Source organism: Marmota monax, unplaced genomic scaffold (genome assembly GCF_021218885.2).
Source record: "Marmota monax isolate L192 unplaced genomic scaffold, Marmota_monax_Labrador192_F-V1.1 WCK01_AAM20220418_F8-fsc00064, whole genome shotgun sequence".
Taxonomy (NCBI): Eukaryota; Metazoa; Chordata; class Mammalia; order Rodentia; family Sciuridae; genus Marmota; species Marmota monax.
Window position 1 is genome coordinate 7,563,128 of NW_026694542.1, and position 24,946 is coordinate 7,588,073.

Consider the following 24,946-nt stretch of genomic DNA (forward strand, 5'->3'; position numbering starts at 1 on the left):
TTGTGTGCCCAGAGGTATAGGGTCTCAACACTCCCAGCCACAGTAAACAAAACCATCTCAGCAACACAACGACTCCACCCTCCTCCCTTTCTACCAGACAGATGGAAAGTGCCCAGCTTCCTTTCCTGCCACTGGATAAAAGCTGCAGACAATCTGGAAGAGAAGGAATGATTAGAGGTGACACAATTCACTACTGGAGAATGTGCTTATAGATAGATGAAACAGACATCTGTTTCTGACTCCCTTAAGTATCCATTGTAGCTGGGGACTGTGGTACACTCCTGTGATCCCAGTGGATCCAGAGGCTAAGACAGGAGGATCATGAGTTCAAAGCCAGCCTCAGCAACAGTGAGGCACTAAGCAACTCAGTTGACCCCCTGTCTTTAAATAAAATAGAAAATAGAGCTGGGGATGTGGCTCAGTGGTCAAGTGCCCCTGAATTCAATCCCTGGTTACCACCCGCCGCCCCGCAAAAAAGTATCCATCATATGCTACCTATACTCACTTCCCACTATTCCTTTGCCCCTAAAACCAGACAAAAATGAACTCAATAAAAAAGTATGTGTAATACCAAGTAGCCACTGCTGGCACCAAAAAGAAGGCAGTTTGAATTCATCCCAACTACACAAGTTCAGACTCAGCACTCCCTCTATGGCTAGCACCAAGGGAAAAACAATTCCATAGCCACAAACCACATCCCTCAACAGTCTACTTCTAGAAAAAACAAGTCCCCACACACTTACTATTAGAGCAGGTCAGCTGCGTCATTTTCATACACAAATGAGAGCCCCAGATAAAACGGACTTGAGCAGAGAACATGCTTTATTGAGGAGTAGATATAGAAGAGCACATTCTACCACATGTGGGGAAGGGTTTAGCATCTGTAAAAGGCCTTTACCCCTTAAGAAAACCCCCAGTGAAGTTGCTTTTGGATAAATTTTAACAGTGACACTGAAACTGGAGGGGAGCCGCCACTGAACATGCTTAAAATCAGCTCCCCCCAACCCACAGTGAATATAAGTAGTGTACAGAGATGACAAGAGAAAGGCACAAATGACCAGAGTAGGGAGTGTGGTAAGGGTGCCACATGAAGACAGCAGTGTTGTAGGAGACCAAGTTGGGAAGGGTGACATGTCAGACATCAAAAGCTGCCCCAAGATAGCAGGTTATAACGGGCTAGGGAGAAATTAGAGGGAACATCTCTTCCTTCACTTGAACAACACCAAAAATAGGAGACCAGAGAATAGGATGGTGTCAAATCCAAAAGGGAAATGGAGGAGGAGTTCTTGGAAGGGCAGAAGCACTTTAGGCCTAGAAGAGGGTGAGTAACTGTTGAAAAGAGAAGCAAACCTTGGCAGGTGGCCACTCTGCCTTGCTGAAAGCCATGGGCTGAGACAGAAAGTCATTTTCAATCACTTTCAACTTCTCCCAAGATGCTCTGGACAAAATCAATGCAACTTATGTGGCAGTACAGGGGTCCTATTAAAACTGGTATGAGGGAAAAGGTTTTGCAGTACTATTAAACCAGTTAACATGAAGCATGAAAGGGAGAACTGGAAATTATTTTGGCACCTGTGAATGTAAAAGGGGCAGGGAGTAAAGAGAGAAGAAAACATTTACTGCTGGGCACTCTGTGGTGAGGCAAAAGAATTATCCATTCCCTTCCACAATGCCCACTGCCCACAGGTGAACTCAAACCAAAATACAGTATCACCACCTCTTATTGCTCTCGCCATATCATTTGGATGGATTATTGCACTGTTACCAAAACTAATCTCTGGGAAACTCTTAAGAAGTATTTGGTTCTGGGCAGCCCAATACTGATCAAAAACAAGTCTTCCAATAAAAATGGAGGAACAAAGGTTAAATAAAGCAAGATGAAATCTCATGTGAATGGACCCCTCCCAGTACACACACACACCCTCAAAAGTGCTGCCTCTTCCCTGCCCCTCCACAAAAACACTTGTAAAGAGTAACTGGAAAGGTCTTGGTAGTGGCAACCACATTTGGAGGTCTGGTGACCAGGCGGCAAGAAGCACTAGTACAAAGTTCAGAGGACAAGACACACCTCATGGGGCAAGAGAACATGAGGAGGGAACCAGTGACTGGACAGGTACAGTACCATAACAGAACTCCTTGGGTCAGTGCTATGAGGGATCTGCACTTGAGTCTAATACAGATCTCATCCAGGCAACCTCACTGAGGCCGAAACAACAGTTCCTCAGAACCAGCGTCTGCAGTGTAAATGAAGGTCGGAGCCAGGACAGTCCTGAGGGGGATGGCCTTCCCAAAGGATACTGTACTTGCCAATCACAAGAGCAACAGAAATGACAGACAGATCCCTAGGGTACGGATTCCTACTGCTGGGGTTCGCTGGCTCGGAATGACAGGTCACTTTAAGTGCCCTTGGGAGGGGTCCATTTTAAGCAGCTTGGATCCATGGTTTTATTAGAGTTGGACCTTTTGGCCTCTTTGGCTATCCACTCATCAATCAGGTCCTGGGAAGAACAATGGGAACAACTGTTAGACTCGTTCAATCAGCATGCCTTGACATACAGATTTTAAAATAACTACTAGCCAAGAAGAAATCACCAAAAGGTTAACAATGTATTAAGGTTTAAGAAAATATCCTTTGATTTGCAAACGGCTTTCCAACCTAATAAATTTCTTCCAATTTTGCCCATAGTAAGAACCGGAATCATTATTCACCTATCTTTATTACACGTATGAGTCAACTAAAAAAATTAAAAGTGGGCATTAGTTGAGATGGCATTTAAAACCATTCCGAAAGCCCGGGAGTCTGTGAAGATTCCCCTCTACAGCTGGGCCATTCTTCCTAATCTAAGAAAATGATTAAATGATAAAAGTGCTATGCAACATAAAGCTGCTTAACTAGTGTCATCCAACTTTGAGACAGGAGCTTAACAAAAGCTCCCGATAAGGACAAGGTAGGAGATAAGCTTAATACCAAAGGTCACTCGGGCTTTACACTGCCAGTTAAAGAAATGAAGGCATAATATTTGAGCTCCTCTGTGAAAGGATGGGTGGTAAGACCCCTACTGGGCTCTGCTCAAGGGACAGTCAGCAAGGAGCAAGCAGCTGATTAAAAACCTCACCTGTCTCTTTAAAACTAGGTGTTTGCCTTTCCAATACTTGAGCATCTGAAGGGCTTGCAGAGTGCTGACAATGTCCACGGGATTCACGGCGGTCTCCTGACTAATTTCTGAAAACAGAAGAGTCACTGAGAACCTGGTCAAAGCATAGACCCCCACCCTTTTTGAGGTTTCCTTTCTCTTAGGAGAAATCCAAAGGGCTAGAATCTCTGATTCAATCCTACCTGTTCGGAAAATGTACACAAAGAATTTGACCAGTCAAATAAGAGTGAAAAAGGATATTATAGTAAGAAGCTACTCTTGGTTAATTAGAGATATCAAGGTCAAACAGACCAAAATAAATCCTACCTTTGCATAAAAGGGATATCTTAGAAGCTCTTGCATGTGTCAAAATATTTGTTTTTCTTCTTCATTTTTAAGAAACCAGTTCATAGCCATTCCCAGGGGTCTACCGCTCTAGAATCCCTAGGCACTCTAGTGAGGCTCTCTGTAATGGTCCATATCAGTGGTCTTCATATTTAGAAGAAACACAGAATGGGGCACAGCTTTGCAAGTGACAAAAAGCATGAACAGGGGTCAAGTGGAAACGGTAGGACATCTAGTGGAACTAACAATGAAACATTAAAGAATTAAAAACCAACCTTTGATAGAAATCTCTTTGCCTTGAAAATTATGCAGGTAACGGAGAAGCACTTCTTTCCAGTAACTACGATAGCTTATGAGCCCCAGATCTGAGAGTGGACGTTCTGGAGAGCCAACTTTTTCTTCCACTTTGGAAAGTAAATAACCTGCCAGGGAACAAATACAGACTTTTTCTTTTTTTTAATTTTTAAGTTGCTGGTAGACCTATATCTCTCTATCTATTTATTTATTGTGCCAATGTTTACTTATTTATGTGTGGTGCTGAGAATTTAATCCAGTACCTCACACATGCCAGGCAAGTGTGCTACTGCTGAGCCCCAGCCCCAGCCCCAGCCTAAATACAGACTTTTTCTAGCAACACTGTATTTCATCCTAATAGCAAAGAACAGTGCTAAGGAAGAAAGTTTAAGAAGTACAATTTGCTCTGCAGTATCAATTAGGGATCAGCCATTCAATGGAATATGTACTGTGTAGCTGTTAAATATAATATACTGCCTTTGTATAAACAAAAGGGGAAGAAGGTGTATTTACAGTTACTTATAATGACACCAAAAAAAAAAAAAAACCTCTGGAAGCCTTTACTAGAATTTTAAAAACAACGACTCTATGTTGTGATATGTTGCAAACAGGTTAAGAACACAGAGGAGAAGCCATTTCATTATATGGCTTTTTATATTTTTCAAAATTTTGAACTGATTATCTCAGTACCACCCATATAGTAGTAGGGAGTGAGAAAGTGCAAATGAAGATACCTCCAGTTTTAACGTCTAACATTCAATTTATACAAAATATACATGAGAATGTGATCTGCAAAATACATAATATGGGAAACTCTACTAGACAACTAATCTTTTGTCACCAAAAGAAACAGCAGAGGGCAAAAAAAAAGACATAGAGTAGGCACTTTTAGATTCAAAGTGAATTACAGGCCAGGCCAGGTGGCACATGCCTATAATCTCAGTGACTCAAAATATTGAGGCAGCTGGATCACAAATTCAAGGCCAGTCTGAGCAGCTCAATGAGACCTCAGAACACAGAGAGACCCTGTCTCAAAATAAAAATAAAACTAGAACACCCCTGGGTTCAATCCCCAGTACATTTTTTAAAATGGTAAATACCCTGTTTAATATATGCTGTTGAATCAAAGACATTTCGTCCCAGCCAACAGCCCTGTAACTCATCTCATCCCTGCAGATCCATCAGTCTTCCTGTATTTAGTAACAGCACTGAGCACACTTCGCGGCCATTAAAAATTATCAACAAAAAGCACAAAAATGTGGAAAAGTGGCACTAACACACCGACAATGACACTTGTTCACGGTATGACAGCTAAACAGGGTGACTTATTTGAATGTGGCTAAGTATGTGTGTATCCAATGACCCTTAATTTTTCCTGCACTGGACATGTCCATGGATGACCACAAAGGTGCCAAGATGTTAGGGTTTCAAGTAAATTTTAGTGAGCAGACAATTCCATAAAGGTGGAATCCAAGATTAATGAGAATAGAGTGTAATACTCAAAGTCTGTATCAGGTATATGGATTACCTCTAGACAAGTCCTTGAAAAATGAAATCCCAAACATCAAAGAAACAGACTTTAAGCCTTATGCATGTGTGTGTTCTGTTTAAGTCTCAAACTAGGATAATCCTGAAGAGCTTAATTTTTTATTCTCCTAATTAAGTACCAACTCAGAGTCCTGTATTCATTGAGATTTAACTGAGTTATTAGTAGACTGACAGCGTTTAGGATTTCTCCACTTGTTCATTCATTCACTAAGAAGCAGTATACTTCTACTACATCCCAGGAATTGCAGAGACCACAGGACAGATAGACAGGCAATGGTCACAGGGTCCCTGCCTTGTGAAGCTGACGACTTTAGCATTCCTACTTACTGAAATCAATAAGCATCTTGCCATAGCCCTGTCTCATGTACTGAGGCATGGTAAGGATACAGGATACGTTGTAGTTCAGGAATGAATTCTTTTCCTAAAAAGAGCAAACAAATGAGCAGGTCATTAAGAGTTTGGGACCAAGGTTTTCACACTCCTACAGATATAAAATAAAGCTGCCTACAAAATATGACTAACCAGTCCTGGGGAGTGGCTATCAGGCTCAGTTATTATACCCATACCCTTTATGATGCCCAAAGTCATTAATCCCAGGGTTTCAAGTTGAGACCTCCAGTTCATTTTAAGGGGGTTAACTCTGGGTTCTTTACAGCCAGAGTATAGGTCAAGAAGATTAAGACTCCTGAGTGGCTCTACAGCATTCCCCCTTAAAAATTTTTTTTTTTAAATTTATTTCTGTGAGGTGCTGAGAATCGAATCCAGTACCTCACATATGCTTGGCGAGTGTTCTACCACTGAGCCACAGCCCCAGCCCTACAGCACCCTCTTTAAAAGCAATTTTTTCAAATGGAGACTATATAGTGGAAGAGAAGAAAAGAAAATTAACATAAATACTCATTCTGGAAGGGGATCAATAAATGATCAAATCGCATATAATACAATTTCCATTAGGCAAGCACTCTACCCCATTCCTGAATTGTACACTTCAAGTGGGTTAACTGTTTGGCTTGTGAATGTATATAAATTTTATTTCAATTTTAGTTGCTATAGTAAAAAGTCATAAGCCAAATCCAGCCTTTGTCGGTGAAGGCCCAGAGGCATTAATAGGACTATGCTAGAAGGAGCCCAGCTAACCGGAATATATTCCTGGTTTTAAGCTAACAACACTGAGGATCGCGAAGCCAAAGACTTGGCTTGACTGCAAAATGCGTGTTCATGGATTACTAGGGAGGCCAAGGCCACTAATTAATAGGCAGCTCCAGCCTGCAAGTCCATAAATGAATAAACCAGAACTTTTAATAAACAATTGGATATTTTCATTAAACTACCTTTGATACATGCATTTGTCTTTGATTTTCTTAAAGGAAGGACTTTCATCATTGCCAGGGGTATGATCTCTTCCCCATCAGGGATTTGAGCCCCAAGATGCCAACATCCATCACCCCTGCTCTGACCATTAGCTGCTTTTTTTTTTTTTTTTTTGGTGCCGGGAACTAAACCCAGGGCCTTGTACATGCAAGGCAAGCACTCTATCAACTGAGCTATATCCCCAGCCTCAGCCATTAGCTTCTTAATCCCCAGATCCTACTGACCTTGGAAAAATATCCAATTAGGTGACAGCCAGTGTTGTCTGCTTCAGTCATAACATAGAACAGGAAGGGTTCCACATCATAATATAATGTCTTGTGGTCCAGAAAAAGCTTGGCCAGCAGGCACAGATTTTGGCAGTAAATCTGGAAGAGAGGAAGAGATTCCATGAAAGGGCCAGTGAATTCAAAACTTACCAGATAAAGGCCTAAAAATATGATCATATCATTATTGTGCACGCAAAATGTTGATATTCTTTACAAGGTGTGGTTAAAAAAAAATACCCAACTCCTTCAGAAATCTATGAACACATATTCCCACCGCTCTATCTTACTTGCCACTTTTTACCTTATTTTTCTTGCCATCTACTTCAAACACAGAGATTGAGCCTTTGCGATATATCTCATCACCAGGGGGGTGTTTCCACACACACTTGGCCTGCAAGAGAATGAATTCCCATCAGGGATAAAAAGCTCCCTATGGAAAAGGGTCCTCAAAGGGAAAAAGCATCACAGATCAAATCTGGTTAACTGAACTGAGGGAAAGTTGGATACACATATTACAGATTTTTTTTTTCCAGTAAAACAAATAAAGTCTTCTAAAGTCATTGTAATATATATGTGGAATTTTTATAACCATTTGGAACAAGTTTTCTAGATTGTATTCTGGCAGTGTCTTGGTCCAGGAGATTAAAATCATCTACTACGTAAAAGCCAGATAAATAAGAATATCCTTGCTTAGTATAAAATGCCTCATGCCAACAGGAAACTCTTAAGCAGCTTATTTGCAGGAGCTTAGAGTTGCTAAGTACTTCACTCTCACCTTTACCAGTAACTTCTCATTACCACTTAACCATTACCGTCTTTTTCCAGATTAGAAAAATGACCCACAGTGATCAAAACCAAATGAACTACTATCTGCCCCAGCTCCAGGCAAATGCATTCTCCTTGTTATGTAAGTATATAAGAGAAAGTCTTTCTGTGGCTTAAAAAACAGGAAAAGCACCATGGCTGAGTTGCAGGACACTGGGGGGCACTTGGCCACAAGAGGGCACAAGGCATTTTCTTTTCTCACTCTCAATTGCCAGTATATTTGTTGCTGTTTTTCTTTTGAGGTGCTACGGATGGAATCCAGGGCCTTGGGCATGGGAGGCAAGTGTTTTACAACTGAGCTACACCTCAGCCCTGCCAATAGCTTTAATGTAGCCCATCACTTGTGTAAACACGTTAATTCTGGAAAGGTTTCAGGTAAAAACATTTTTAAATGTTGTTTTAAAAAACTGTACATATGTGGAATATTTTTGTGTTTTTTTTAGTTTTTAGTTGTAGTTGGACACAATATCTTTATTTTATTTATTCATTTTTTAATGTGGTGCTGAGGATCAAACCCAAGGCCCTACATATGCTAGGCAAGTGCTCCACCACTGAGCCACAACTCCAACCCCTATGTGTTTTGCTTTTGTAGTGCTAGGGACTGAACCCAGGGCTTTGAACATGCTAAGTGAGGGATCTACCATGGGGGCACATCCCCAGCCTAGGAACATTTTATATTAAACAATTTTATTTTGGCTTCCTGTCAACTCAAGAATCCTGGTCCTCCCAGCAGCTTGGGAGGCTGACACAGGAAGATCATGGATTCAAAGCCAACTTCAGCAATTTAGTGAGACTCTGTCTCTAGATAAAATATAAAAAAGGGCTGAAGATGTGGCTCAGTGGTTGAGCGCCCCTGGGTTCAATTCCCTAGTACTGAAAAAAAAGAATCATGTTTTAATTTTGTTACATGTAAATCCAAATATTATTAACTGGAATTGCTTCAGAGCTCCACCTATAGTTTGCTCCCATCTCCACCCTTTTACTCATGCTGGCTCTTTCCAACAATAACACACACAACAATAATTTCTTTTACAACAAAAGCCAAGTCAAAGAAAGACCACTTCAGTTTACATGGTATTCAGAATAGTCATGGAGTAAAAGACGTTTATAATTCCTCAAATTTGATTTTTATAACTCATATAATACAGTAGACCCCAAATTATGCAGAATATTTATTTGATCCCTGAACTTATTTAGACCCTTTGTTTCCTCTATTTCTTATCTTGTCCTTTTGGCTACCTTCATTGGTGAATGTTATTAAATAACCAGGAAGAAAAAGGTAGAAATGTAAATAGTTCATATCATTAAAAATACCAGTTTTACTTACCTCCATGATCTACAATCTGTGTCAGTATTCAGTTCCCTGACACCATTACTGTCTATGCCAGTCCTCACCCATTACCAGCCCTCCATTATTGTATACCCACCTCAGGCAAAGCAAGGGTGATAAGAGTCTGGAGGGTTTAATTCATCACGGCAGGACTGGACCACAAAGCTACATGTGCTCCAGAGCTGGGAACACAAAACAGTACCACCAAACTAGGGAGCAGTACATGACAGGAATCACAGTAATCCTGGATTGTAGATGATGGGGAAGAAAAGAGTTTTACCCAAAGGCTTTAGAGCCAAAGTATGTTGTGACTGTAGAAACAAAAATATTTCATAACTCTCTACCCCTTCCCCTTTCTCTTTTCCTGCTCCATGGCAGAAATTCCCTTTAAGACCAGGCTTTTTGTTCCATAACTAGGGAAGGAAAAATGCTTAAAGCTGAAGAAAATCTAGTAAGCATATTTGTTAACAGCAAAACCAGATTCAAGTTCTGTTTCCTATTTTAAAATGAAGAATGTTCAGAAGCCAGAAAGTACTAGAACAACTTGAGGATGAGGCACCCAGGACACGGTCTGTTAATTGAAATTATCTGTCAATCTTGCGTTCTTCATATATATTTTCATTCAACATACATTTCCTGAATACTCACTGCCCAAAAGGTGAGCTACTCTGTCTCTACTCTGTCTAATGAAGTCCATGCATTTTCATCTAGTTTAAGACACACAAAACCCTGGGCAGAGGTAATTCATATTCTGAGGAACAAGTAGAGAAGAGTAGGAAGCAAGAAAAACAGACAAAGCAAGGCCTATGACAGGATGTGGTTAAGGGCCTTCAGCGGTTCTGAGTAGAACCAGCATCAGCTAGGCCACAGGCTATATGCCTCACCCTGAAACGTGACTTTCGATTCCCTATGCCTTTGTACCACTAAGATTGCTACGACTGATGTCATCTCTAGGGCAAAAATCTTGTAACACTGTTATGATAGTCAAGGCAGAGGAATCCAAGACAAACTCACCATGTGGCGGCGGAGTATAGTTTGGCTCTTCATATATTTTAAACAGAATTCACACATATAGAGACGTCCCAGCCGTGCATATTCTTCAGGATAGGGAGAATGGTACCAAGTATCAAGCTCATAGCGACCAAATGCAATTGTTTTAATCATGTTGCTCCCTTCTGTGATTTGGCCTTGCAGCCTTAATTTCTCCTATTGCCAAGGAGAAATCAAAAGTCAAAAGAAGATTAGAATTTACTGTCTTTGTTTTCAAAACCTATAGTAGTAAGCTTGTGTGCAGGCCACCATGCTAGGCTATGGAAAAAAAAAAAAAGACTTTACTTCTATGTATGAGATACTCATACTAGAAAGGGCCACATGGGCCCCAAGATCAGGCAGACGATTATTTACTGTGTGGGGCTAGAGATGTAGCTCAGTAGAAGAGCACTTGCCTGGCATGCATGAGGCCCTGAGTTTGATCCCTGATACTGCCAAAAAAAAAAAAAAAAAGAAAAAGAAGAAGAAGAAACAACACCCATATACCTATATTGCTCAGAGCACAGGTTTCAATAAAACTGCTTCGATACTCCCTACAACATTCTGGGTCTCATCAGAATGAGTCCTTGGAGAGGATGGGACTGTGGGTCAGGGGTAGAGCGCTCGCCTAGCATGCATGGGGCATTGGGTTCAATCCTCAGCACCACATAAAAATTAAAAAAAAAAAAAAAAATGAGTCCTTGGATACATTTTTATCAGTCAAAACCAAACAGAGGGCTGGGGATGTGGCTCAAGCGGTAGTGCGCTTGCCTGTCATGCGCGAAGCACTGGGTTCGATCCTCAGCACCACATAAAAATAAAGATGTTGTGTCCACTGAAAACTAAAAAATAAGTATTAAAAAATTCTCTCTTTCAAAAAAAAAACCAAAAAACAGAATTATAATCTACCACAGATTCAAACTCCCTATTCTTCCAAAGTATTCTAAACCTAAATAAATAAGAAACTAAACAAGTGAAATTATTTAGACTATCTCCTTTACTATGCAAAAGTTGTTTTTTCACAAAACCATATAAATCTCAGTGATATATATTCACAATATTCAATTTTAAAAATAATAGTCCTTAAAAAATTTTTTTTCTTGGGGGGAGCACTAGGGATTGAATCCAGGGGTGCTTTACCACTGACCTATCTCTCTAGTACTTCATATCTTTTATTTTGAGACAGGTCTAAATGCTCAGGCTAGCCTGGAACTTGTAATCCTCCTGCCTCGGCTTCCTGAGTCCCGGGATTACAGGTGTATGCCAATGTGCACAGCCTTAAAAAGTATGTGGACAACAATTTAATTCTGCAGTCTAAGCAAGTAGAAAATAGTTCTGGATCCCTAGCTTCCTTCAGTGCCGTGAACTGACTACAGAAGTAGTCTGTTGGGCTGGGGCTGTAGCTCAGTGGTAGAACGCTTGCCTAGCACATGTGAGGCACTGGGTTCGATCCCCAGCACCACATAAAAATAAACAAATAAAATAAAGGCATTCTGTCTACCTCACAACTACAATAACCAGATGGAAAGCTGTGAAAGGTAGGACTAGGTAATGCTTTTCCAGAACAGGAAAGAAAAGCAGCCACAGTGATGGCAGCCTATCCCAGCACAGAGGAGTCTTTAAACCTCCTTTAAGTTTTCAATCAATCTAATTTTTTTAAATATCTTTGTTTATTTATTTTTATGTGGTGCTGAGGATCGAACCTGGATCTCACACATGTGAGGTGAGCGATCTACCACTGAGCCACAACCCAAGCCCCCTCTAATTTTGATATAATAAAAAAAGAGTGAAGAGTGGAGATGAGATTCCTTTTACAAGCTTTTCCTGAACACACTTATCTGTTAAATCAATTCCCAGAATTTTTTGATCTATATTTGTTTAAAATTCTGCCACAGGCATCAAACCTAACTATAAACTAATTGTAAATATAAATCAAAAGGAAACCATCTTATATATAAAACTCGGCTGTGTCAAAGCTTAATTCTAAAACATCTGATAAAAGTGGTGGGTGAAGGGCATGCACCTGTAGTTCCAGCACTGGGAAAGCTGAGGTGAGGAGGATCACTTGAACCCAGAGTTTAAGACCAGCCTGAGCAACATAATAAGACTTCTGTCTCAAAAAAAAAAATAAATAAAAAGGGCTGGGGTTGTGGCTCAGTGGTAGAGCGGTTGCCTAGCATGTGTGAGGCATTGGGTTTGAGTAAATAAAGGTCCATCAACAACTAATAAAAATATTTTAAAAATAAATAAATAATCTGACAGTAGCCCTCCCCCTTAATTTCCCCTTCACTTTTATTTCCTTGCTTTCAGAATAACTATTCAAGTGCAGTGAAGAAACCAGGTCCCAGCTAGAGCTAGAGATGGGCATGGGCTAGTATGCACACTGTCCCTAGGTTCTCAGAATTGCAAATTACCCAATTGAGACAAAGGAACACCTACTCAAAGTGCCTCACCACCTCAAGTCAAACTAGAACTTGGTGGGGTGGGGGGTGGAAAGTAGGGAAATAATATAAGGAATAGGGAAGAGAGGAGGAGAAGTAGTTTATTTATTTATTTTTAATACCTCTATTTATTTATTTATTTATTTCTATGTGGTACTGAGGATTGAACCCAGGGCCTCGCACATGCTAGGCAAGGGGCACATGCTGGGCAAGTGGTGAGTGCACTACTGGGTGGTTTGTTTTAAATAAGAATGGGAAGGGCAGTCACAAAAGAAGGACAGCTAGGGGAGGGGAAGAGACTTGAGCAGCAAAGCAGTATCATGGCCATCAGACTGAGGCTAATCATTTTTCCTGGCAGTTCTGAATGCCTTTCACAAGGGTCCTCAGCTTGGAGGTTTTAACTCTCACCAAATCCTCTGAAGCCCGGGCTTGTGCTCTTCGGAAAAGATCTAAGTCATACTCGCTTGTCAGGTTTTCCAAGAGAGGTTCCCGAGTGTTCCCATAGGTCTGTCTGTGTTCCTAAGAAAAGAAACAGAATGGAATACTCTCTGCTGCTAAGAAGTTAGTTCACTTCATTCCAATGGACATCGACCACAGCCATAAACTGTCTACTCAGCACCTACATACTAGGTGCTAGGGACTAAGCACAGACTCCCTAGTAGGTTAATACTAAAGCACACTCACTACCCATTCTAAAGAATCTGGAGATGCTTCTACAGCTCCAGGATGGAGTGCTGTTTATCTATATATGAGCAACCCCAAGATCAGAACTCTGCCTCCATTTCTTCATGAGAAAACACGTAGCACAGTGCAAAATATGAAGAGCAGCAAACACAGAGGCACTACAAATCCTAGGAGTCCTGAGACCTAAAAGATTTTCCCTGATTTAAAACAAACAAAAAGGTTCTCCAAGCCTTAGTGTTTTATGTTTTAACACATTAGTCTAAAAGAAAATCTGCAAGAAAAGAGGGTGGCCAGGTTAATAAGCAGTCCTTTATAAATTCTTTGCCTTGAATTGCTGTAGCCACCATTGCCATTGTCCACCGACAATGTCAGCTCCCACTTTAAAACTTCAGCCCAAAACTGCAAGGAAAAAAAACAGGCTAGCCTCTTTAAAAAGTCTCATTAAAATTAAGAAAGATTAAAAGAAAAATCACACAGAATTAAAAGCACACAATTTGGTTCTAGACAACTTTCGTATCTTACCATAGCTCTTGCTACAAGTACGTTTCTCTGGAGAGAAATCAGACAATGGAAATGTGTCTTTTAAATCTCTGATTTAGTCCTTCCCTCTGGGCTCTAGACTCCACCTCTCCCCCCAGAGGAGAAGAGACAATGGTAGTTAAATTAAGTGATGTCTCATCCCAGGAAGAACATTCCTCCTTTTCCACATAAATTAGCATCTGAAGAAACCATTCACCTGTACCTTTACCCCTTTAAAAATTTCTTCTGGAAGCTGGGGATGTAGCTCAGTAGCAAAATGCTGAGGCCCTGGGATCCAAGCTCCTGCATGCACTCACAAGGGGAGTGAACAGGACAGAGGCAGGCATGCAATCTGGTACCCTACAGCTTACTATTAAAGCTTTCCCTAGGCTACAAACCCAACAATCTGGTACATCAGGTGTTCAGCTACAACTTCACCTAACAACCCACCATCCAACAACACTCCAGATGTTTGGGGGCCTATAGTAAGTTTTGAGTGCCAGAGAGGAGTCACTTGGCATTCACTCAGCCTTCACTGGATATTAAATTGCACAGAATATCAAAGAGCAAACCTGACAAAGCTTAGAAAGCAAAAGGAAATCAAATGCCACAGCAGGAGTTCATGCTAATTAAGTACTGAACTCTTCCTTACCATGTATTTCTCTTTCTGTTCTTTGCTCAGTCCAGAATTTCTTTTCTTCCTGAGTTCGGCCACCTTTTCTTTGTATCGCAGCTGCCTTTCTGATGGTGCCTAAAAGGAAGAAGGAGAAAACTGAGAAGCTAGCTAGAAAATTCATCATGAAGTAAAGCTTCAAAGCATCGTAATTTTAAAAAAATTAAAGAAAAATACTGCTAGAAACAATTATAACCACACTAAATAATATGACAATTTTGTAATTCCAAATTAGGTTTTTTTCCATTACCCAAACCACTACCTTAACTGCCAGTTAAATATGAGTTCAGGGATGCAAATTTATTTTAATACAAATTAAAAATGGAAGTCTCCATCAAAGCAACAGAAATAAGATAAAGATCATTTCAACTCAGTATTTATTGAATACTTACTGTTTTGTTTTTGTTTTCGTTTTGATACTACCAATTGATACCCAGGGCCTTGCACATGCTAAACATGTACCACTGATCTATATCCCAAGGCTGCTTACAATTTTTGAAGTAATGCTTACTGATCTGATCGAAAGTAATATAAAAATAAATAAAAACAAAAACTGAGTAAAACTAGAATCTAAGACAGATGATGACAAAGAATGTGGCTACCATTTACGAGTGCCTTCACCTGCCAAGCACTGGGGATAGGTACTTTATATACATAATTTAGCTCTACCCTGACAGGTGGGCATTGTTTACTCCTTTTATTAAAAGAGATTGGCTGAACTTCCTAAGACAACACAATTAAACAATCACAGTATTCAGATTCAGATCTGTTTGGCAAAGCCAAATTTCTTCCTCACCACACCATGCCTCCTTTGCTATCCACCTACAATGTAACTACAAAAACAAACCTGGATAATGACCTATGTATAATGTGAGACAAAGGCTGACATTTTGAGAACATAACATGGAAATACATAAGAAAGAGATTCACTACTGGTCAGAAAGGATTTGAAAAGAATTCCTACAACAGCTAAGAGCTACACAAAGCCTTGAAAGAAAATATCAACTCCTCTTCTTGGTACACGTAGAGTTTCAAGCAGGAAACCAGCAAGAGTAAAGATCAAAGACATTTAGGAAGAACAAGGAATTTAGGGCAATCAATGTGGCTTCAATGTTCACAGAGGCAGGAGGACTAGGACAAAGCCAGGATGCTTCCTGGAAATCATAGGAAGAGGAAAATGACTTGGTTAACAAGTGTCAAATGCTAAGGAAAAGTGGATGATGATCTTGCAAATGTTCTAGCAAAGTGGAGGGGATCTGAAGAGAAACTATAATGAGATATATAAAAAAAAAAAAAAGGAATGCTAAATGAGGAACTGAAATACCAAGTATAATCTTTTCAAATAATCAGAATACCTGTTAATATTAACTACTATTATTATAAAGAACTTGATTACTCCACATGAAATAAAAGTTTTGCTTGATGAAAATTTACTATTTGAAAAAAAAACACGATTCTCAGTTTAATACCTAAAAGAGCAGTTATTTAGACATACCATGGGAAACGAGGCATGGATATGACTATAAAGACAGTTATGGGGCAAAGAAGATCCAAGGCATGGATCTCAAGCTATGAACGGCCAGAGCTTTCACAAGGCCCGTACCTGGTGCCTGGTTGCATGCCTGTTGTTGTCATCTTGCCTGTGGGACAGCATCCTTTCTTCTATCTGCTTATCCCGGCTCTGTGCTCTCACCTGCAACCATCAACAACGTCAATAAATCCACCTGATTCTAAGACTACGTTCACTTAAAGTATAAAAATACAATAATAATCCCTTGAATTTATGTTGTACTTTGAAAGTAAAGTACAACTTATTATCACAATCTCCGTAAGAAAGAGATAAGGCAAGCTTCATATTTTGCTTTCTCAGCCATTAACTGAGAACCAGAGAAGTGAAATGATTGCAGCTAAATGATGATAAAACTAAGATTTTAATTAAGTCTGATGACTCAAGAGCCTGGACTCTTTCCACTGTGCCATGAATAAGAAACTGTGAGAAGTGCAAGAGACTGAGGAAGGACAAAGAAAGTCGGGTTCAAGTCCACAGGAAAACTGAAATCTGTAGTTATGTGATCTCAAACAAATTATATCAGCTCTCAATAGTTTCAGTTTCATCACTTGAGAACTGAGACCTCATTTCCAACTGCCTATCTCAATTTCACCATTAAAACTTAGCAAGGTCAAAAGAGAAAAACTAGCATTCCTCACAATCCACTCCATCCCAAATGTTCCCAATAAATGGCAACACCATCTCAACAACTGATCAGACCAAAAGTCAGATGTCCTTAATTCTTCTTTCTCACAACTCACATTGAATCCATCAGTAAATCTAGTAGCTTGCTTCCCTCCAAAATACAACCTGAATCCAACCTATTAAGACTCTCCACTGATGCCACACTAGGATAGGCATCTAGTATCATTAATGCCAGGAATTCTAAGCAGTCTTTCAATTGCTCTACCCCATGTGAACTCTTCCCTAACAGTCCATTCTCCACGTTACCAAGTTGTCATTTATTTAAACAAAACGTCCATGAAATTATATCAAATGTCTGTTCAGACCCTTCAAATGCTTCCTGTTGCCATCAGAATAAAAACATAACTCCTTGTGCCAAGACCCACAAGGCCTTCAAGGTGTGAATCCTGCTTTCTCATTTCCCTTGATGGTCCAGCCACACTGCTTATTTTCAATTCCTCAAAACCAACGATTTATCCCCACATCCTGGTCTTTGTGCTTGCTATTCCTTCTACTTAGCTATTTCTATTACTATTTCTTCTCCTAAAGCTTCACACAATTGTCTCTGTGCCATCATTCATGTCCAAGATCAAATGCCAACTTCTCAGGAATGTATTCCTTGATGCCCCCACCTTGCAAAAGCAGTACATTATCCTTACCCCCCAAGTAGTCACTCTCTTTAGTCCTTGTTCCTCATAGTACTTATCTCTACATGAAATTCTTATTTACTTATCAATTTTTAGGTTTGTATTGCCTCCTCCCATGACAGTGTATCCTCCCTGAACGCAATTATCTTATTCACTGAATCCTATAATATCTGTAACAGTGTTTACCACATGCAGCCACAGAAACATGACTGAATCAAAATGGTAATATTGCTGACTACAAAGGTTTACTGAGAAACTCCTGAGTCATGATGTATATGCAGGCAATTTTTAAACTCTAGAGCTTGTGCTGGGCTGGTGTGTAGACCTGTAGTGGAGTGTTTGCCTAGCATTCACAAGGTCCTGAGTTTGATCACCAGTTCTGAACAAAACAAAACAAAACCCCACACAAAAACAACATAAAAGAGTCTATCATTTCTTGAAAATGTTCATGAAGTACCAGTTTAAACTCTCCACTTGGTATTCCAAGAGGAATAAAGATTTTTTTCAGAAATTCTCCTGATCTTCCAAGCAACATGGTCCAGAAGTAAAGATGGATTACGTATGCTAAGCCTCCTTCTCCTTATAAAGGACAAGAGACAAAGATGAAAAAATCAGAACATAAATGTTTTTCTTTTTTTCAGAATTTTATTCCCCAGAATGAATTTTTTCTTTTCCTAAAAGAGGTTGCTTAAGGTAACATGCAGATACTGCTATGAACCAACATTTTTTAAAGTTATGCCTTAAAAAGATTTTGATGTAAAACCAACCACATTATTAGATCATTATATTTAAAGGCAAGCAGTAGACAATTCACATAAAACCAAGATCAGATGTTTTCAGAGCAAGAAGTACCCAATGACTTGTCATCTTCCGATTAGAAGTTGGAAGAGCTATTCAGCCAAAGATGTGTCAGCCCAAGAGAATGGGACGACAGCAGGAAGAACCTATGCAAGAGAAGAAGCAGCCTTGCTTACAAAAAGATTTGGAACGAGGGCTGGGGTTGTGGCTCAGTGGTAAAGTGCTTGCCTAGCAAGTGTGAGGCAATTCAGTTTGATCCTCAGCACCACATAAAACTAAATAAATAGGATCAACGTATTGTGTCCATCTACCAAAAAAAAAAAAAAAAAAAATTGGAACAAAGAAAAATAAAATAAGAGCAGGGTTCTTGACCTTAAAAATCCATACAAGCATTGGAAGTATACTACTTTGCTGAAAGACAAAACACACAAAGAAACTTTTGCCTGTGTGGCCTACTGGTAAATAAGAAAACAAATTCCTGAATCAAGGAGAACTAATGTTGGTTAGGAAACCTAATTTTTCTAAAAAAGAAACCTGTTCAGGCAAGCATAAACCTGATTCAGATCTTGACAGCAAATAACAAAACAAACAAACAAAAACTAATACTTCGATTTAACTGAGTATTTAGTTTAAAAAACTTGTCCAATGATATTTGAATGATCTATTTAACTTGCTTCTCTTTTATTAATTCTATCCATGGGAGCAGCAACCTATGCAGGAACATACAGAATAGGACCTTAGGTTCTACTCTCAAATATTTTCTCAAAATCCCAAAGGTCATTTAGAAGCTATATTTTTTCAAAAATTTAAAAGATGAATTAGCCAAAAGTAGGTGTGATTTGAGAGTAACAAAAAGGAAAGTATTCTGCAGAAATGAAGAAAGGACAAGAATTATGAAAAAAAAAAAAAACTTTAAAAGCAAGACAATGTCATAGATTCATAAGAGACTCTCATGCATAAACAGAGATCACAAATTTTTGCAAATTATGCCATAGAAGAGATATGTCCCTAACAGTTTTTGAAGTGAGTTCACAATGAAAAATATCAAGGCATTCTAATACTATCCTACAGGTAATTTCTTGCTAATTACTTCCAAAGCACTCATTACATATTGAAATTCTTTTGTCTGTTTAAGTGGTACTTTATTTTATTTTGTGGTACTGGGGATAGAACACAGGGGAACTTTAACCTGGGCTATATCCCCATGTTTTTTTTTTGTTTGTTTGTTTTTAAAGCTAAGTTGCTGAGGCTGGCCTCAAACTTGGAATCCTCCTGCCTCAACCTCCCAAGTAGCTGGGATTAAAGGCTTGCCCAACCATACCTGGCATAAATACTTTTTTTTTTTTTTTTTTAAAGAATTGTTTTTACTGTTTCTTCCACTAGAAAGAACAGGACCTTGTCCATCATGTTCACAGACATATCCCCAGTGTAGCAAAGTGCCACACAAACAGCAAGCACTCAATAAGTTTATGCTGAATAAATGAGAATACAATTACCTTGCATTCATCGGCTGAGAGGTTATGATAGAGCGGGCATCCTGAGATGGAGAAATGTCTCTCGTGTTTTCCTGTAAGGTGCCCTGTTAAAGGATGGAAAACTTTATCTCCAGAAAGAAGATTTAAGCTTAGAAAGTGAGACTATTCTCCACAACAAACCTGTTTTCTTGGTAAATATAAAACATATATTTTTATCAAATATATGTCACTCAGATGGAATCCACCAAAGGTAAGTGATGTTGGGGTTATGGCTTACACCCACCATAAACTTTTTCCTACAGAATGCATCTGTCAATCTTTGAACATACTTGTTATGTTTAATATAAACTACAGCTCCTTTTGTTCTGATACAAATATTATTAAATCCCAAAATGTCATAAAGTCAAACATTTATAATAAGACACAAAATTAGAAACAAGAACACTTTCCTTTGGTGGAATTTAACTCACGTTAAATTAATAAAGTCATATAAATGAATAAGTGTATTACTATTCTTTCTATAATGCAATGCTATCCAATCTGAATTTAACTCCCTTCAATAATCAAAAGAAACTGAAAAACAAAGAAAATGCCCTTTTCTAACATATAAATAAACATTTTGATAATTTTGAATTAGGATTAAGTATACCACTGCTTGGAGGAATGACTGGTTTTGTTTGAAGATTTAAGCTTCTATAATTAAATCTTGAAATTGGCAGTACAATGCCTTCTTTAGGAGCTTAAACATTGGGAATAGTAACACGGAAAGTTTGTTTTATCTAAAAGAGTGACTCTTATTCTTCTATTTTTCATGTGTTTTTTTGAAAACACACAGAGAAACTGAACATTATTTCCTTGTTATACATCTCTTTAATAAGAGGCTTATAAAACACCAGAGAGTGAAAGAACTGAAACATTGCTAATGAAGTAAAAAGATAAGTTACCTAAGCTGAATTTCTACAAAAATCTCCACCTGTCTTTCATGGAAAAAAGAAATTATTTAATTTTCAGTAAGAGATGCAACAATTCTAAAAACTATACAACTGTTATAGAGTATATTTTTAAAAAAATTTTTTTTAGTTATTGATAGACCTTCATTTTATTTATTTATATGTGGTGCTGAGAATCGAACCCAGTGCCTCACACATGCCAGGCAAGTGCACTACCACTGAGCCACAAGCCCCAGCCCTAGAGAGTACATTCAAAGGGCAAAAATAGTTCAAAAATGGTGGGAGTGGTATTCTATGACATTTAAACTACCAGATCCTTGGAACTGTATTATTAAAAATGTAATTGTGGAGAGCCAGACACTTAGGTCATACACTGCAAAACAATTTTTCAGTCAACAATGGACCATATATATCATAGTAATCCCATAATATTATAATAGAGCCAAAAAATTCCTATCACCTAGTGACATCACAGCTATCGTCACATGGTAGTAAGACCCATTACTCATGTGTTTCTGATAATGCTGATGCAAATAAACCTACTGCATTGCCAGTCATAGAAAAAGCATTGCCCATAAAATTATGTAGAGTACATAATACTTGAAAATGATAAAATAAACAACTGTTACTGGTTTGTGAATTTACTATAATATGGCTTTCATGTTAAGAATGTAGTCCTTCTATTTACTTAAAAATGTTTATTGAAGCTCCATGTGGTGGTGCATGCCAACACCACCAGCTACTCAAGAGACTGAGACGGAAGAATAACAAGTTCAAACCTTCAAGGCCACCCTTAGCAACTCAGCAAGACTCTGTCTCAAATTAAAAATAAAAAGGGTTGGGAATACAGCTCAGTGGTCTAGTGCCCCTGGGTTCAATCCCCAATACTGAAGGGAAAAAAAGTTTTCTGTAAAACAGTGTGCCATATGTTATGGGCAACAGCCTCACACATCTTGAGTTTATCACATCTCTCCACAGCACCATTTTCACTTATGTTTGATTTAATCTCGTTTTGTTCATCAGTGCCCTAGGAGCAACTGGCTGTTTTTTAAACACACACACCCTATATAGACTGGAAGTATAGTAAACTATACCATCTACATTTGTATAAATATACTCTCTCAGAATGCATCCCTGACATTAAGCAACTTATGACTATTTCCTGGACACCCAAAAGACTACCTTCAGTGGTCAAACACCATATATAAAAATGTATCATCACTGCTAAACAAGCGTGCTTTCAGATACAGGCATTATTTCATTTTATTGTGCTTGGCAGATACTGGCTTGTGGCAACTCTGCATCAAATAAGACTACTGGCATCATTTTTTTTTTTTCAACAATGCATAGGAACATTAGCTTTCTTTTAACAATACAGTATTCTTTTTAAAAAAAAAAAAAAAAAAAAAAAAAAATTTTTTTTTTTTTTCCGTATCTGGGACCTAAACCCAGAGCCTTGTACATACTAGGCAAGCACTCTTTTTAACTAAGGTATGTATTTTTTTAAACCTTAATGCTACTGTACTAGGTAGCTATACATAGATTCTATGACATAACTATTATATGCACTGGGAAGTCTCAAAAAATTTGTTGTGAAAGGCACCTTATCTCCCAAGTGATGTGTTCCAACTTTACACAAAAGCTTAACCCATGATATTTGTATCTCAGCTCACCTGAGCAGCACAAATGGGCTTCAAATCATTTAAGAATCTAAGAATCCCTAGTTATTGAATAAGAATTAAGTCTTAGGAAAAAATGAGATATTTATGTGAAAAGAAATACTTTATCATGTTTATATTTATTAAGTACACAAGCCACAAGATTTAAAACTACTGAAGTCACAAAAGGCCAGGGTCTCACATGTATTTATTAGTTTCACAGCCTATTCGTAAGAAATCTGTTTTTCTCATTTCCTTAACAACCATAGCCATGCAACCAATATTCTCCACTAGCTTATGCTCTATCAGTCCTCCTCAATGTGAACTATCTGCTATATAATAAGAAAATTGGAGATAGCTGGTCATCATTTTTTGTTTATTTATTGTTTTGGTACCAGGGATTAAACTCAGGGGCACTCGACCACTGAGCCACATCCCACCCTATTTTGTATTTTATTTAGAGACAGGGTCTCCCTAAGTTGCTTAGCACCTCACTTTTGCTAAGGCTAGCTTTGAACTTGTGATCATCCTGCCTCAGCCTCTGGAGTCGCTGGGATTATAGGCGTATACCACCACACCCAGCTCTGTTTTATTTTTGATGCGAAAAGAAGGGAATTTTTCACTAGGAAAAGTTCTTGATAAAGTAAGTGGTTCATCATAGTTAATTTCCTTGCATTAGATCTGCTGTTATGGACAGCAGGCTAAGAAGCAGAAATGCTTTCACTCAAGTGAGCAACACACTGTTACTCTCAACATCTAACCACTGAAAAGTCTAAGAAGCTAGATCACAACAGAACACAAAATATTTCTGGCTGATCCTAATTCCTCAGAAAGACAAAACCAAAGAATGAAGAAGTAGTGAAGCCAGGGCACACCAACCTAGAGAGTTACAGCCTGGTGTAGGACACTTCATATTGAAATTATAGCTTTCATGGAAGCGACGGCGCTTGGGGCGATGAGAGAGATCGCTGCCAGAGTCCTTCAGGGACATGTCCTTGGCAATGCTCTCATCATGAGACACGTTGGGGCTGGAGATGTCTATGTCAGACTCAGAAGAAGGTGCATTTCCAGTTGGAGTTCGAGGTGGTGACTCATCATGATCAGCTGCATTTTTAGTTTCTAAAGCAAAAGTAATTGGTAGAACTTAAGAATGGGATTCATTCATTTAGAAGTTTACTATTCAGAAGAATTTATGGGCTTCTCATAAAGTCTCTATGACTTTACCAGTAACTCTTAGTTATGTATTTGCTATAAGATACTGACAAAATTCCTTTTGTGCAACTTTAAATTCTGATTAAAATTAAACTTGGGCTTTACCTAATACATTTCACTTCTCTTATGTTTCTCCTAAGTTGACAGTCATGGGTAATCAAAACTCCACGGAAATAATTTTTTTAAAAATAACCATCACACTTTCTTTCTAGAAGAAACACAAAATGAAAATGGTTCTCTTTCTGGATGATACTGAATAATGCGGTATGAATATGACAAGACTTAAAACTCTTGAGTTAGCTTACAGACAGTCTAGCAATCTAATCTTCAAATTCCAGACTCAAAATCAAGGATTGTAAATCAAATGCTTACAGGGGAAAGGCAAGATCACACAGAGAGATCACTGTCCATCAAAAGGAGAAAGCTACCATTCAGTTCCAGCCAATTATTACTATGGGTAAATGGCTACTCAGTGTTCCCAGATCTTCCTATTTTCTTAATGAACTAGTAATCTAGGTTATTATATGAAATCTTTATATTTCAAAATACTGGCAACAGATTTTTAAAAATTTAAAAACAGTGCAAGCAAACCAGCCAACCATGTTGGTAAGCTACCAGAAGCTCACCATCTTCCAAGCTCTACTCTCAGGCCTCTTGTTCTAAGGCCTTTGGGCTGGTGAATCATAACCTCAAAAGTCCTATGAAGGTCAATACTACTCAGAAATTCAGAGATAAACAGACTGGCAGGCAAGCATAATTACAGGAAAATCTGTCAGGCCATCTTCATCTATGGTTGAGAAGGCCCTACTCCCTTGTTCCTATTACAGGTTCTAATATGTACTCCAGCTACTCTGGACCAAGGAGATTTGAGGTACCAAACTGTTCTCAGCAAGATAAAAGAAAGGAATCAAGTAAGCAGAGTTCATTTGGCTGAATTTTTTTCAGTATTAGGTATCTATCTACAATGCCCAAGCCCTCCTTAAAAGCCAACTGCCCAGATTCTCTGTAATATGTACAAGTGACATCATACCTACTCACCTCTATCTGAAAAATCAACCACTTGCTCAGTTTCTGAGCCAGATGAACGAGTCTGCCGAAGCGGATACTTTTTTGGAGTCACTGGGGTGGGTTGCTGCTGACTACGGGTCACTCTCCTGGTAGAATAGGCCGGCTCCTCAGTGCCAAAAGACTGCAAATTTCGAACAGGGCTAGAATCTGATCCCAATTTTAAAAGACCATAAAATAAAAAAGAAGGGAACATATAATTTATTAAAATGTAGTTTCCTTTTCTTCCTATTTTACAAAATTCAACAAAACTTTAAAAATACCCATTTTACTAAAAAACATTAGCAAAACAGTTTAGCTCAGATATATATATACAACATAGTATAATATTAATTGCTTAGGTTCTGGAAACAAGACTGAACTTGATTCAATTCCACTCTACTATGGCAACTAGCTATGGCATTTTGGTCAAGCTAATCCCTCCAAACCTGTTTATTGACCTATAAAAA

General features: G+C 38.7%; 1 protein-coding gene across 4 annotated transcripts in view; it reads right to left on the reverse strand.

Moving 5' to 3' along the window:
• Positions 1 to 804: 804 nt before the first annotated feature.
• Kat7 (lysine acetyltransferase 7) overlaps positions 805 to 24,946 on the reverse strand; it is a 29,819-nt gene continuing 5,677 nt past the window's right edge. The window contains exons 3-15 of one of the 4 annotated variants that reach the window (XM_046420466.2): positions 24,471 to 24,647; positions 23,100 to 23,339; positions 19,634 to 19,716; positions 16,063 to 16,152; positions 14,439 to 14,537; positions 12,992 to 13,102; positions 10,128 to 10,319; positions 7,260 to 7,349; positions 6,917 to 7,057; positions 5,649 to 5,742; positions 3,755 to 3,901; positions 3,117 to 3,223; positions 805 to 2,498 (exon numbers count right to left, since the gene is read on the reverse strand). In XM_046420466.2, coding sequence (XP_046276422.1) covers positions 2,397 to 2,498; positions 3,117 to 3,223; positions 3,755 to 3,901; positions 5,649 to 5,742; positions 6,917 to 7,057; positions 7,260 to 7,349; positions 10,128 to 10,319; positions 12,992 to 13,102; positions 14,439 to 14,537; positions 16,063 to 16,152; positions 19,634 to 19,716; positions 23,100 to 23,339; positions 24,471 to 24,647 — 1,673 coding nt within the window. In that variant the 3' untranslated portion in view covers positions 805 to 2,396. Of the gene's footprint in view, positions 2,499 to 3,116; positions 3,224 to 3,754; positions 3,923 to 5,648; positions 5,743 to 6,916; positions 7,058 to 7,259; positions 7,350 to 10,127; positions 10,320 to 12,991; positions 13,103 to 14,438; positions 14,538 to 16,062; positions 16,153 to 19,633; positions 19,717 to 23,099; positions 23,340 to 24,470; positions 24,648 to 24,946 lie in introns of all 4 variants that reach the window. The other 3 variants (XM_046420465.2, XM_046420468.2, XM_046420467.2) reach the window with 3 other exon arrangements.